Below are 15,442 nucleotides of genomic sequence, written 5' to 3' on the forward strand. Positions count from 1 at the left end.
ATGAGGTAATTAGTGAAAACGCTTAAAGTGGTATGTTCATGTTAAGAATTATGTTAGGAAAGTGTTAGTTGCAAATACTGTGATTATTCAGATTTCTATGTTTTCTCTACGTGGTTTTTATCTCTCAGGTTTTGTAATTTCTCTGGCTTTTATGGATTTATGAGCAGAGCAGCATATTACTAAACTTAATGTTAATTTAAAAAGAAACTATTAACTTTAGTTTGTTCATTTAATACATAGCATAAAACATTTGGAAGTGTTTATGGAATGAGGAAATCCAATTTTACCCCCAAGAAATATCTTATAGTTAAAAGTTGTCCAAAAACTATTAAACATAATAGATTAATATGCCACGCATTGGCTTTTTTTTCCAAAAAGAAGATTAAGTTTTTTAAAAAATCAGTTGACGGTAAAAATGCGATGCTACTGAGGTGTCCTACATTGTGCAGCTCTCAAATTGGTGCCCCCAGTTAATGAGGATCCTTGATTGGGGACTAATTGACCAGAAAGCATATTAGAAGAGCATACATCTAAACGGTTTATAATAGGTTTCCTTAAGAGCTTTTTTTTTTTTTGAAAGGATAATGCATTTTTATTTATTTACTTTTCTTTCTGTTGACCCTTAGGCTTCAAATTCTCAAGGATCACTTCACTTACTCCCTTTATGTTAACGTCTGCCGATCCCTCTTTGAAAAGGATAAACTCCTCTTTTCCTTTTGTCTGACTGTAAATCTGCTGATACATGATCGTTTGGTCAGTACTATTTTAATTTGTAGGGGAAAAAACCATATTAATGTCAATTCATTAATTTGTGAATTTATATGGGAATATATATAAAAGGATTGTAAATAGTTCATTTTTTAAAAAGCAGGTAAGTGCCACAGCTTGTTGTTTGGTTTTTTTTTTTAATTTGGGTGGGGGTGATTAGGTTTATTTATTGAAAAAAAATTTTTTTAACAGAAGTACTGGGAATTGAACCCAGGACCCCATGCATGCTAAACATGCCCTCTACCACGGAGTTATACCCTCCCCCTATAAGTAGTTCATTAATAATAACTATCATAGTTAAGGCAAGGCATTACAACTAGATGGAATTTCACGGAGGTGGAAAATAAGTAGAGTTCATTATATATTACTACTTAAAATTTTGTATGTTTTAGTTTAAAGTAGTTTCTATCAGAATCTCATATAAGTATGCCCATAAATGTACTAAGTATATTGATATATGTATACCAAGTAATAGTATAAATGGTAATGTTTTCAGGAATTTTTGCAAGTTCATCAAATCTAACCATTGGGCTTAACAATACTATTAATTTTTGCTGTTTCAAATCTATTTACTTAAAATATAGGAAGTACTTTCAGAGTGGAAGAGAGGTATTGTATAAATTCACTACTTTATGCACTTACATGTTTAAGATTTATTGATTTCATATGGTGATGTATTAGTTGAATTCTGAAGGAGTAAAGTCTTCATTTTTGCATTTCTTGGAAAAATTTCAAGCAGTACCTCATTATATTTTATGGAAAATCATTGAAAACATGGCAGGTTGATGGCTGTCTGTCTTGCCACAATTTTTAGAGCCAGTAAAACTCTAAGCAGTCATTTTGGAAAGCATATATTTAAATAGAATAAATTCAGATTTTCATGTTTAGGTCATTAATTCTGGAGGAAAATGAACAAACAGCAGCTGTCTAGAATGGAACGATTTTGAAAACTCGTTATAAGGGATACAACTGTTTTCTTACGAGCAAAAACTGAGCTATACGAGTAACTGTAGAATTGTATAGGGACCACACCTGAAACTTGAAAATCAGTCAGTTCTTTCAAAATGCTTGTGAATTTACTCTGTACATGATGAATTCATCTCTGTTCATGCTACTTTGTTTTCCAAAGATTAATAAAGCTGAGTGGAGATTTCTGCTAACTGGTGGCATTGGACTGGACAATCCTTATACCAACCCCTGTACATGGCTTCCTCAAAAATCTTGGGATGAAATCTGTCGACTAGATGATTTACCTGCCTTCAAAACCATTCGTAGGGAGTTTATGCACTTAAAGGATGGATGGAAAAAAGTATATGATAGTTTGGTATGTTTTTAACCCTCTTGCTTATTTCAAAGTTTTAAAATGGGGAAAATTATGCCAAATAATTTATTCTTATCTTTGACTAAAAACAAGATTTAAGGATGCTTTAAATAGCTGGTCAGATATTAAAATCAATGTTTCGAGTAAATTATCCCCACCTTCTAAACTGGCGGTTGTGTTTTCACTTCTATTCAAATTCCTTGAAATGTGTAGAATGCAAAAAAGCTGCGTGGTCTTTAAAAATACTCTTTTTGAATTTCCATGCCAGGTTTTGATTATCAACTTAGACCTTGGCAATCATAATGGCAGATGAGTTAAAATTTTACACAACAGCTATTGTTTAGATTTTCTGAATGCCAAATACAAATTAATATTTTTGTCCTTTGAGAAGAGGGAAAGGCTAATAATTCTCAAATGATTTTCATGAGACCCTGTCTTGCTAATCGGAGACTGTCACAGCTAACACGTATCATGATTCTCAACTTCCCTCCTGGAATGCATGGAAACTGTTGCCTTCCCTCACTTTTTCTTTAGCACAAGGGTTAATATTTTGCCAATTCCCAGTTAATTTTTTCTATTGCTTCTACTCTCTTGACATTCTGCTTTCCTTGGGTTTAATAAGCAACAGCACCGTTTGGGGGAGGTGGGAGGAGGAGAGAAGGAGCCAGACGTGTGGAGAACACTTTTTATTTGGTTACCTATTTGTTTTATTAACACATGATAATGAGATTGTGTCTGCACATGAATTCAGATATTTTGGGCTGGATCTCTTCTTTTTTAGTAATAAAAATATACTTCCCAGAGACGAATATGTTTTTGTGGAGTAGTTCTTTCTAGTTTAAATAGAAATTTTATTTACTCCACTGAAGCATCCTACATATCTGAGATCCTGCATAGCCTTTCCTGAAGTTTCAAAGGTACAAATGTCTCTTTCTTTTTCAATGTTTATCCCTTCTCCTGGGATCTTGATACCTCTCTTCTTGTATATTTTTCATCACACTCTTTTGGCTTCTTCTTTACTATACACATTCTCAAATACCCCTTTATTTAAAAAAAAATCAAAAATTGTTCAAAACAAGAAATAGCACAATAAGCTTTAGTACAACATCCTTCTTCTTTTGTAATAAATGTTTATTTTTATAAATAAATAATAAGAGCAGTTGGTAGGTTTTAAAAATGCTTTTGGAGAAATAGTGGGAAAAACGTTCCTAATGCACATTTATTTTTTTAACAAGAGGGTTCATTTTGTCTATTGATTAATATTTATATTGACATTCACCTGCTTAATTCATGTCCTAGTTTTGATTTTTGTACTGGCATTTTATATTTTCTTTTCAGATCTTATTTCATGACATTCCCCCAACCTAATAAAATTTACATTAGCATTCTTGATTTCTCTTGGTCATTATATGTTTTCTCTAAAAGTTGGTCTAAAAGTCAAAATACTGGGTTTTTTAAAGAAATAATCTTCCAGATAACATTGAATTATATCCAATGTCATTTTAGGAACCACATCATGAGGTCTTCCCTGACGATTGGGAAGATAAAACAAGTGAGTTTCAAAGGATGCTTATCATTCGTTGCTTGAGGCCAGACAAGGTAAATGTGGGCTTTGAAAGCTGTCCAGTGATTCGCATCCCTCCTCTCTATGCAGTCCAGCCAAATAGGTGTTTCCATATGTAATCATGGGGGAGGGGAAGGAGCCTGGTGGAAATAACACCACTTCCTTCCAATGCAGCTATTTTGCAAAAAGTTTGTGTATTTATTAAAACCACACTAAATGAGTAACTCACCAGATTTTATTTTATAGTTTTATTTATGTTGTTATTCTTCCTTTTAACGTAGGCTTCCCCAGTACCTCACAATCTACTTCCTTTACAGGCAGTAATTTTATTTTTATTCTTATTGCGTCAATGAAATTAGTCAATGGTGTTTACATGAAACTGATTTACTAGAATTTCTGGCTTCTCAAATGCTATCCTAGACACAGTTCTTTGTTGGCCTTTGGAAAGCTAGTAGAATATTGTTTTTAAGACATTCATCATTGCTGACTACAAAGGAAAATGTCAATATTGTTAGTTTTCATTTCTTTAAATAATAAATTATAAACCAGTGAATCTGCTGACCTGTTATATCAGCAAATTTCAGTATCATCAACAGCCTCATTTGTATTAAACTCTGAGACAACGAACTATTCACTCAAGTATAATGAACCATATCTGCAGAGAAACCCACATACTCTGAGAAAAATGTAGACTTTAGGAGTGTTGGTAAAAAATTGAAAAAATATCCTAATTGTCCACTGTTACTATTCAAGTAAAAGTAATACATAATTCTTTCAAAACTTAACTGTATTCACAATTTGAGTTGCTAAGGAATGTAAGATAATACTTCCATTCTAACCAAAAAAAAAAAAAAACTGAACTTAGATAATGAAAACATTATTTTAAAAAAAAATGGTTTTTCTACACATCAGTGATAATGTAAGATAGAGGCCCTCTTTTCTCTGTAAACCATAGTCTGCTCCAGGAGCACAGGTAATTCTTGCCTGAGTTGGCAGTTTGGTCTTAGCCAGGGCCAAAGTGTCCACTGGGCACAAGGCCTAAGGCCCCAATACTCTTAGGGGTTCATGACAATGTTTTAATTTCTTTTAGAAACTGAAGACAAATCAGTCTGTATTATATTTGTAATTAAACCAGAACAGTTGTAAAATACAACTTTTTATATTCATTGATGGAAGAAGGGGTGCGCAAAGTGCTGAGAATCCCTGCAAGTCATAGTCCTGCCCAGCTCCTAGGTACTAGGAGCACCTACAATTGTGGAGGAATCGTTGTTAAATCGACAAAACATCCTCCCCTGTAGTGGCCCTTTTAAAAATCAGTCTTCATGGAAACTTTAGTGTTAAGCCTCGGAAGTTTTCACTTCAAGTATTAAATGTGGAAGAATATGAAATGCTTCAAACTCTTGCCTAATACGGGTTCCTCCTGTATAATCTTTTATCAGAAATTTTCAAAGATTTTCAGTTTGTTTTCTAAGCTAAAGACTGTTATCCTAAATGAATCTGCATGTACCGTTGGCCTTCTCCCCTCAATATTTGACAAAGACATTTCTGTTCATATTTTATGTTAAATTTCATTAAAAATGATTAATGAGCTATTTCCTAATCGCAGTAGTTTATAACTATCTCTTCCCCAGTTTTATGTGTTTAAAACTTTGACATTTTAATCTGAAAATATGCTGAGCTACCAAATAGATCATCTGATTACTTTCCATAATCACTCTCTTCTTAAAGTGTGTTTGACGGAGGGGATGGAATTAGATAGTCAAGCTGAGGGATTTGTGTTTGTATCTTTTTGTTTGTTTTTTAATCAATTGAGGTTGAACTTATGGTTTCATGCTTGTCTTAGCTACTCGGTACAATGCTTTAGCACCTTGTCTTATAACTTTTTCCTATATGTTTCCATATCTCCTCTAGAGTTTTCCTTGGCTAGGTGGGTCAGTGTAGACATTAATGCAACTTACCAGAGTAAGAGTTTCTGGTTCTGCTCTCCTGCGTACACTCGAGGTGGGGAGATTGTGGCCATAAACCTTGCTTTCGTGTGTGAAATGTGAGCAGAAGTGTCAGGGCAGAAGCATGTAACTACCAGTGTGAGATTACCCAGAGTAATCCCCTGCTTTCAAAATTGTGGAATCCCCTGTTGATATTTAAATGCCATAAACAGGCTGCACTGCCCAGCCAGTGCAGGGAGAGTTAGTTGCCTGGGCACCTGGATGACTTTGCTGGGACAGGAAATGAGCTTTTGTTGTGTTAAACCACTGAGATCTGGAAATTGTTTGCTACTACAGGGTAATTCAGTTTTTCCTAAGTGATTACTAGTTACCATTATTTATACTATCACACCCATAATCCCTAATAGAGACATAATTAGTGGTATGCTCTGAGATTACTAGAAACCTCAAAGCCTTCAATTTGGCTGTTACCAAGTATTTTAATTTCTAGTGACAAATTGTTGACTTTTGAATCTATATATTTAAAAATAATATATGGCTATTATACTTTGAAAAGAATGATTTTCCAAAGCAAAATGATATTAGCATACCATAGAAAGGAGCTTTGTCTGACTTCACTTAATATGATAATCTCTAGGTCCGTCCATGTTGCTGCAAATGGCATTTTATTCTTTTTCGTGGCTGAGTAATATTCCATTATATTTATATACCACATCTTTATCCAGTCATCTGTCGATGGACATTTAAGTTGCTTCCATGTCTTGGCTATTGTAAATAGTGCTGCTATGAACATTGGGTTGAATATATCTTTTCAAATTAGAGTTTTCTCCAGATATTTGCCCAGGAGTGGGATTGCTGGATTATATGGTACCTCTATTTTTAGTTTTTTAAGGAACCTCAGTACTGTTCTTGATAGTAGCTGCACCAATTTACATTCCCACCAAAAATGTAAGAGGGTTCTTTTCCACACCCTCTCTAGCATTTATTACTTGTAGACTTTGTAATGATGGCCATTCTGACTGGTGTGAGGTGATACCTCATTGTACTTTTGATTTGCATTTCTCTACTAATTAGCAAAATTGAGCATCTTTGCATGTGCCTGTTGGCCATCTGTATGTCTTCTTTGGAAAAATGTCTACTTAGCAGAAAAGACCATCTTTCTGAGAATCTTGGTATCTGCAGATTGCTTCTGCAGTTTGCTTTAAGTTCAGAAAAGAGAGCTGGTGGAATTGCCATCCTAATTTGGAGCATTGTGTGGACACAAAATTCCATCCTTGGATATAAGCAGGTGTCCAGTTGGAGTGATTCTGAAACTTCCAAAAAATTCTTTATGTTCCTGTCACTCCATTACTCGTCTTCCTGGGATATGTTTAGGTACTTTGTTATGCTAGATACAGGGACACTTGTTTATTAAACCTATGTTTATCACTTGTTTGGCTCATGGTTAGCTGGAGCCACTGCCCAGAGATGCCAGGTGTAAACCCTTCATCAGAAGAAGGAATGATGTGTCTGGTGCTGTACATCAGCCGTACTGCTTAATACAATTCTACTCCCACATCAGTGCCTGAGAGGGACCCCTAACCTCAAAGTTCTGCTCTTTCTCAAACACGCTCCCAGAAAATGCACAGACATGTCAGAAAGTTTCTGCAAAGTGGTTTTGCCTGTTTCTTGGGAATAAGACTTGTTTCTGTTTCACAGTTCCTTTCCTTTTCTTTCTTTTTTTCAGCCAAATCAGTTCTTTCTTGGTGGTATTGTATTATATAAATCATACTAGAATTTTCTACTTTTGAGTTGTTGACTTTGGAACATAGTGTTTTAAAACTTAAAGAGTTAAGATTTCTTATATTCTTTATCCACAATGTGTTAAGTACTCAGTGAAAGGAAGAAAAATGCGTTTGAGTTCTGGCATCACTAACCATCCACCTTTTATTATTTAAATAATGCAGAATTTCTATCTAAAATACAACTATATAAAGTGATAGCTTTGCCTCTTTACCAACATTTATCAATATCTAAGTGAACATAGGTTGTGTCCTTTATTTTAAAATACCTTTGAATGTGAAATCTTTAAGGTTTTAGGCAGATTTTGTATATTCCTCCAAATATATTCTTGTCCCTTTCTAGATTGTTCCAATGCTGCAAGAATTTATAACCAACAGACTGGGACGTGCATTCATTGAACCACCCCCATTTGATCTGTCCAAGGCATTTGCGGATAGTAACTGCTGTGCACCGTTGATTTTTGTGCTGTCTCCAGGGGCGGATCCCATGGCAGCCCTTCTAAAATTTGCTGATGACCAGGTACCTTAAAAATCTGTTTGGTGTTCTGTTGCTTCAACCTGATTGTGTCAGTAAGCTGGGGACCCTCAGACAGGGCCTACGGCTCCCAAAATTCAAAACCTCTTCCGAAGAGGCATTCAGGTGGTAACTGCCCTAGAAATGAAGAGACCAGGGAGTCCTGGACACCGTGCCGAGAAACTGTAGATGAACTAGGATGTAGGAGAAATGTATTCCAGGCAAACATTTCCCACAGAATTCTTTAAGTAAACTTGAATGGGACTAGGGGCTCATGGTTTTTTCACTCTGAATTTTATGCAATAACCAAATTAGTTAAAATACAATTATTCAAAGATCTGGAGGAAGCAGGCTAAGTTCACCTGTCTATTCATAGTTTTCGGCTTTGGATTTTAGGAGCTGCTGTGTGATAGCCAGGCTCTTCGTCTTCTCCTTGTATTAAAAGTTAATTTTTTTTGTCCCTGATCTCAACAATCAAAGGTCCTAGGGAGTTTTTCATTTATTACCATGGCTGTTTCCTACATAAATTGGCTTGCTTTTTATTTTTAATACTAACATTTCCTGCAATGATAATATTGATTCCTCTTTAAAATGTGATTTTTAAATAATCTCTTCACTGTTCTCGTATACAGGGATATGGGGGAACAAAACTTAGCTCTTTGTCTCTTGGTCAAGGCCAAGGGCCCATAGCAATGAAGATGTTAGAAAAAGCTATCAAAGAAGGAACCTGGGTGGTTCTTCAGAATTGCCACCTTGCCACGTCTTGGATGCCAACCCTCGAGAAAGTTTGTGAGGTAAAAATGCAAGTTTATTTTTATAAGACTGTAGTCCCCCAGTGTAATTAGCAGTAGACACACCATCTAAGCAACTCCATTCCTGTCCTCTGCTTTGAGGGTTACAGGTCAGTGGCATGGCTGGACTACAGGGGAGATGGGCTCACGCTGGGAACCAGAGGATGAGAAAACACATGGTCAGGCCTTGCCGAATCCCTCCTCCTAGGGATACGGGCTCATCCTGTGGGTCAGAAATAATCCTTAATCCAGACAAGCAGCCTCAAAGATGGGAATAAACTACAGGGTAGGCAGAAACCAAGTTACTTTTTACAGCAGTGGACCAAAATCAACAGAGGAGGATTTTCAGGGCGAAATTTGTGTGGCCCCCTCTACCCAAAGGCTTCGAGGATGTAACTTTTCTGCAGCTCACTTCCCACCCACTTAGCCAGTGACCCTGCTGCAGAGGATCAGTCTGAAGCCGAAGGAGCCCCCCTCCCATCCCCCGTGCAGTGGGCCACGGTGCTTTCCTGTTTTGGTGGGCAGAAATCCCAGGAAGAAAACCCTAGCTCAGCTGAGTAAACAGAAAACATGGCGCTTGATTTCAACAAACATGGAGAAAAATACATCCATCCATTATAATTCCCCGTGACCCTTGCCCTCTCCTCACTCGGTCCCTCAGGCTACTAGATTTACTCTGTCTCTAAGGTAGCTATAACTTGCACTACCCAGACATCCAGCTGACACCTTAAGGAGCAGACTGCATGGCTCTTTATGCCCCTTGTCACCACTTTGTTTTGTCTGTATCTCCCACTGGAGTGTAAGCACTGTTTTGTTCTCTGGTTTACCTCTAGCCCTTGAATAGTGCCTGGCCCATATGACATCATCAGTATGTATTTACTGAACCAGTGAATGAATATTGATTGCTTCACCACTTCAACCTTTCAATGGCTTGCCATTGCTTGAAGACAAGGTTCACGCCCCCAATATGACATACAACACCCTTCTCCACCTGACCTTCATCTGCCTCTCGGGTTTCATCTGCGGCCACTTTCCATCTTGACTTCCGTGCACCAGCCGTTGTACTGTCTTTCACTTTCACTGGGAGCACACACTTTCACAAGAGTATAGGCCTCCAAAATAGACGTTTTTTCCTAACTGAAAAACTATTCTTTAATAGTATTTGCCTTGCCAACATCTCATGCTTCAGGCCTTCTCTTAGAGGTTTTATATTAGTGCCTGTTTCCTCAGGGTTCCTCTCTCTCTAAGCTGTTCTCATGACCTGTTGAATTGTATCATATATACCCATCATCCAAGAGAGAAGAGCTTCCCCTAAGGGATGGTGAACTTGGTTCAAAGTCCCATGAGTCAGGCTACTTAAGTCACTGGGCATAAGGCAGCTGGTAGGAGGAAAAGATGGTGGCTTCACCATTTATTAATGAACGTGGGTACCTGTGTATCCTTCCAGTTCCCTCACCCACCCTTCACCCCATGAGTGCTCAAAATTTTTTTTTTTTTACTGACAAAGATTTGCAATTTAAAAAACTTCCATACCATTGACATGGACAATTGCAGGAGGTAGCAGTAGGCAGTGCGACGGAACAGGAGAGAGGGAGGGGCCCATGATAATTATTCCAGGGTCCTTCAAGGTTCTGTCATGAGTGAGTGTTCTCTCCTCCTCCACAGTGCAGGCCTGGCTCCCTTTAAACAGGTATGCTAATCCGTGATAAGTTTTCATGTTTCAGGATATACCAGTTCCTCTTACCTTTCAAAATGGTCTTTTTTTTTCCATCCTTACTTGCTTTAATATTGGTTTGTCTTAGTCCATTGCTTATTCACAACCTGGCTATAGCAAGGAGGCATCATTCTTAACCTAGCTCTGGGGCAGAGAATTATTTCTGTAAATATTTCAGCAACATCAGCAAAGATATGAAAATTTTTGAAATCTCTTAGTCTTTATTGTGGCCAACTCTGAATTCCGTACTGCCTTTGTAAACTTTACAGCCATATCATGGAATTGTATCAGGGAGAGTGACAGCACCCTGGGTCTTCTCAGTGAAATAGGTTTGTTTCTGCGGCAGAATCAGATTTTAAGGCTTCTGCTTTAGACTGCAGCAATAAGCCCTGTTTTGTAAAAATGCTTCCTCCCACTTCCAGCCCAGCCCACACACATATGATCTAGAGATTTTCCTTGCATTTTATACGCCTTTTGTATCTCCTTTCTTTTGTTGCAGGAGTTGAGCGTAGAAACAACACATCCGGATTTCCGAATTTGGCTGACAAGTTACCCGTCTCCAAACTTCCCCGTGTCTGTACTGCAGAATGGAGTGAAAATGACCAATGAGGCACCGAAAGGTTTACGGGCTAATATCATTCGATCATACCTCATGGACCCGATCTCTGACCCCGAGTTCTTTGGCAGCTGCAAAAAGCCTGTTAGTAATGGCTAAGTTGTTACCTCGGCCCTGTAAAGCAACCCAAGTGGCCCCCGGTGATCACGGACGTGTGTGCCGAGTAAAACTGCAAATTAAATAGGCCTCCCACACTGCAGTGCAGTTGGTTTTGATTACTGATTATTGACTGTACTGGAGTCAATTTTATTAATATTTTATTTTAATTTTATCACCAGTCTCATTCCTGCTCAGCTGAGATCTTGCGGGGTGTCATGAATTACACAGCTTCCTATTTAGAAAGTCAGCTGTAAGCCATTCCCAGTACAAATCTGCAAGATTGGAGAATCTTGTTTCAGCATATTAACTGAGCCCTTTGCTATTTGGAGCCATATCTTTAAATTAAAACATAAAAATATTTCCTCCTTATAACTGTAATGAGAATCAAAATGATTTTACTCCCTTATTGATGGGGCTCATAAGGTTCTTTTTTTTTTTTTTTTTTTTTTTTAGCATCACCAGGCAAGCAGGGAAGCCACCCACTGCTTTCATGATTAGATTTCTGTGTGTGAATGTCTGTGACCTAAAATTGTTTCATAGTGTTTTGCCATAATTAAAAATAGAAGAGGCTCTTTTTAAGAGGGGTTATGAACCTCGGTAAGTTTTTGCCATTAAAAAGCTCACACTTCTTGATGTTGGAATATGTTTTAAGTACACATCAAAAGAGTGCATTAAAAATAAAGGACTTTCATTAAACAAAAGTCTGGGGTGCTTAAAAAAAAAGGGGCCTGTGTTTAAAATTAAGTCAAACCTTATCCTAAGCATCCAAGACCTGCTGTGTGATAAACTTTTGCACTGATTGACCCAGTGAGAGCAAGTTACTCCCAGGTAGGTGGCGAGGGCATTTCTGCCTATGATGTCTGGACACAAGCCCTTTTGCAAAATTGTACTCCCATTCTTCTAGATCCAGAGGTCTCTCCAGCGGCAGTCACACAGATGGAAAGGCTAGACATTTATTTTTTGTGTCTAAACCCAAACCAAAATGTCAAATGCAGAAGCAGCACACCATATTTTTTTCTGTTTTAACTTTTTATTTGGAAATTATTTTGAACTTACAGAAAAAATGCACATATAAAAGTACAAAGAACAGCCCTATGCCTCTTAGCTACATACACCTCCCGTTAACATGTACCATCTGTAGGTAAGTTAGCTGTGTCACTGCGTTTTATTCCTACATAAATACTTTAGTATGTGTTGCTTAAGAATAGAGATGCTGTCTTACCCCAGTAAAGATACTCGTTTAGTAAATTTAACGAAGATACACAATTGTATCTAATCTACTGTTTGTGCCCCAAATTTGTCAGTTGATCTAGTGACGTCCTTTAGAGCATTTTCCCTGTTCACCTCGGGATTGGCCCAGGGTTCCTGTCACATTAAGTAGCCATGTCTCTTTGCCTCCTTTAATCTGGACCACTGCCTCAGCTTTCTTTGTCTTTGATGACCCTGACATTTCTGAGGAGTTCATCTCCCCCCATTGTTTTTAATAGAGCATTTCTCACCTTGGGCTTGTTTGATATTTCCTCGTGATTGGGTTCAGGGTCCACGTTCTCAGTCCCAGTACTCCACGGGTGAGCCGTGACCTCAGGGCATCACACTGGGAGGCCCACGATGCCCCGTTCTCCCTCACTGATGGTACTCATTTTGATCACCCAGACAAAGGGTTGAATGATTTCTTCACGGTGTAATGACTGCTTTGCCCCTTGCAGCTAATTATCAGTCCGTGAGGAGACATTTTGGACCATGCAAATATCCAGCTCCTCATCTACCCTGACCCAGATATAGTAGCCAGTGATGGCTCTTGCTTGACCCAGCAGTTCCATGGTGATCCCAACTCCAGCACTCCCTCCGCATTTGACACCTGACCTGCTATTGTCAAAAACAGCCCTCCCTGCTACCCCACTTATTTATCTTTTTTTGGTGTGGACTCATGAATTCCTTAGATTTTTTTTTCCAGTGGTTTACAATTCATTACTATTTTTGAGTCTTCCTGCTCAAGTTGTCCCTAAATTGGTCAGTGGGAGCTCCTTTTATACTTGTTGTAGGTCCTATCATCCATCCATTCATGCATTATTATTATCATTAAGCCTCTTTCTGGCACAAGATGCTCCAGTCTCATTTGTACCCAAGTCCTGGAAACTGCCATTTTTCTGAAGAGCCCTGATTCCTGTTTAAAGGGGAATGGTATTAGAGACCAAGATCTGGGTGCTAGATGGGCTCATTGCTATGGCATTTATTGTCTGTGGGTCTGGTTTGTTCAGCAGAGAACTTGGGAATATATCCATGCACTCACACGCATATGTACAAACCTATATACACACACATAGACGCATACAAACAAGTCTGTGTGCACACACAATCACATACATGTTTTAGAAGTAACGAGTTCATAGCAATACCTCCAGTTTCTGTCCATCTATCCAGGGTTGGTTCTTGCTTTTCCTCATTTCATATTGGCCTGGCCTTTCTTCTACAGTGAGAAGCCTGGCTCCCGCAACATCAACACATTGATTGATTTGTTCAGTTCTCTAGTATATCCAAAAGAGCTGCAGAATTACACAGCCTGTTTACCTTTACTTCTCCTACCTGTGTGGTTAAATTTATGCTACTTTACTTTTGCCTCCCCCTCTCTCTTTCAATTTTATTCCACGGGGGAAACATTCCCCCCTGCCCTTGGATGAAACCTTGGGCAGCCTCATGGCTTTCCTGCTTACTGTCAGGTAATAAAATGACCTGTAGTCATTTTAAACTGCAAAGCCAGTCTTGACTCAGAAATCAGAAAGTGCAACACAATATATTAATCAGTACTTCAACTTTTATTCAAAACATAGGTTTGAACTCTCTAGCACCTCGCCTGGGACCTGTGGTTGGTAAGCTTCATGCCGCTGGGGAAAGAGGCTGGAGTTGGCATCTGTGTTTTGTTTTTTTTTAATTGAAATATAATTGATTTCTAATATTGTGGTTAGTTTCAGTGTACAGCGAAGTGATTAGGTTATTTTTCTCAGGTCATTTTCCATTATAGTTTGTTACAAGATATGGAGTATAATTCCCTGTGCTAAATAGTAAATCCTTGTTGCTTGTCTGTTTTATGTATAGTAGTTTGTATCTGTTAATCCCATGCTCCTAATTTACCCCTTCTCTCCCTCCCCCTCCCTTTTGGTAACTGTGTTTGTTTTTTGTGTCTATGAATCTTTGTGTTTTGTATATAGACTCATTTGTTTTATTTTTCAGATTCTACATGTAAGTGCTGTCATATAGTGTTTGTCTTTCTCTGTCTGACTTACTTCACTAAGTTTAATACTCTCTAGGTCCATCCATATTGCTGCTAGGTCCATCTTCTTTATCCAGTCATCTGTTTATGGCCACTTGGGTTGTTTCCATGTCTTGGCTATTGTAAATAGTGCTGCTATGAACATTGGGGGTGCATGTATCTTTTTGTATTAGTTTTCATTTTTTTCTGGATATATACCCAGGAGTAGGATTGCTGGATTGTATGGTAACTCTATTTTTAGTTTTTTAAGGAACCTCCATACTGTTTTCCATAGTGGCTGCACCAATTTACACTCCCACCAACAGTGTAGGAGGGTTCCCTTTTCTCCACACCATCTCCAGCATTTATCCTTTGTGGGCTTCTTAGTGATGACCATTCTGAACAGTGTGAGGTGATAATACCTCATTGTAGCTTTAATTTACATTTCTCTAGTAATTAGCAGTGTTGAGCATCTTTTTGTATGCCTTTTGGTGCATCTTTCTTTTTATGACTCCTGCGCGCAGTAGCTGCTGACACTGAATGCTCTGTGCAGAGTGTGTGCAGGGTGAGGCAGGAGGGGCAGAAGCTCCTGTTCCGGGCTGCTGTTGCCTGGAGCTCTTCAGACCTGGTAGGGATTTAAAGCTGTCTTTTTGCCTCGTGAGTTCTTTCATGGGTCCTCCTTCAGCTGCCCTGCCAGACTTCTCTGTGACCCCATCACCCTGGGCAGAGCCTCCCCTTCAGCCGGCTGTTCCTGATTCCCCTCTGCTTTTGGTTCTCCAGCCTTCACTTCATACAGGTTCTTACCATTGGGGTTTTCCTTAGCCAGTGACACAAGTCCTCTTGACCAGGAAGTCCTTAAAATGACCGCTAGCTGAGCATTCCTAGTCCAGTTCCCATCTGCTTCTTGGGATTCACACCAGATTAGCCTCCCGTCTGAGGGAGGGCTACTGATTTCCCTCCCATGGTCTACGAGTCCGTGGCCACTGACTGCTCCACTCTTTCAGTTTGGGAGTTCTGCATTTTCCCACTCCATCCCAGCTGCCGGGGACATGTATCAACTCCCTGAGCAGCCCCATTGATT

General features: G+C 38.6%; 1 protein-coding gene across 1 annotated transcript in view; it reads left to right on the forward strand.

The window, feature by feature from the left end:
• Positions 1-15,442, forward strand: part of DNAH7 (dynein axonemal heavy chain 7) — a 220,378-nt gene that overhangs the window by 178,699 nt on the left and 26,237 nt on the right. The window contains exons 53-58 of the mRNA XM_032480142.1: positions 627-753; positions 1,898-2,092; positions 3,596-3,688; positions 7,724-7,900; positions 8,527-8,688; positions 10,899-11,099. Of these exons, the coding sequence (XP_032336033.1) occupies positions 627-753; positions 1,898-2,092; positions 3,596-3,688; positions 7,724-7,900; positions 8,527-8,688; positions 10,899-11,099 (955 nt within the window). The remainder of the gene's footprint in view (positions 1-626; positions 754-1,897; positions 2,093-3,595; positions 3,689-7,723; positions 7,901-8,526; positions 8,689-10,898; positions 11,100-15,442) is intronic.

Source organism: Camelus ferus, chromosome 5 (assembly GCF_009834535.1).
Source record: "Camelus ferus isolate YT-003-E chromosome 5, BCGSAC_Cfer_1.0, whole genome shotgun sequence".
NCBI lineage: Eukaryota > Metazoa > Chordata > Mammalia > Artiodactyla > Camelidae > Camelus > Camelus ferus.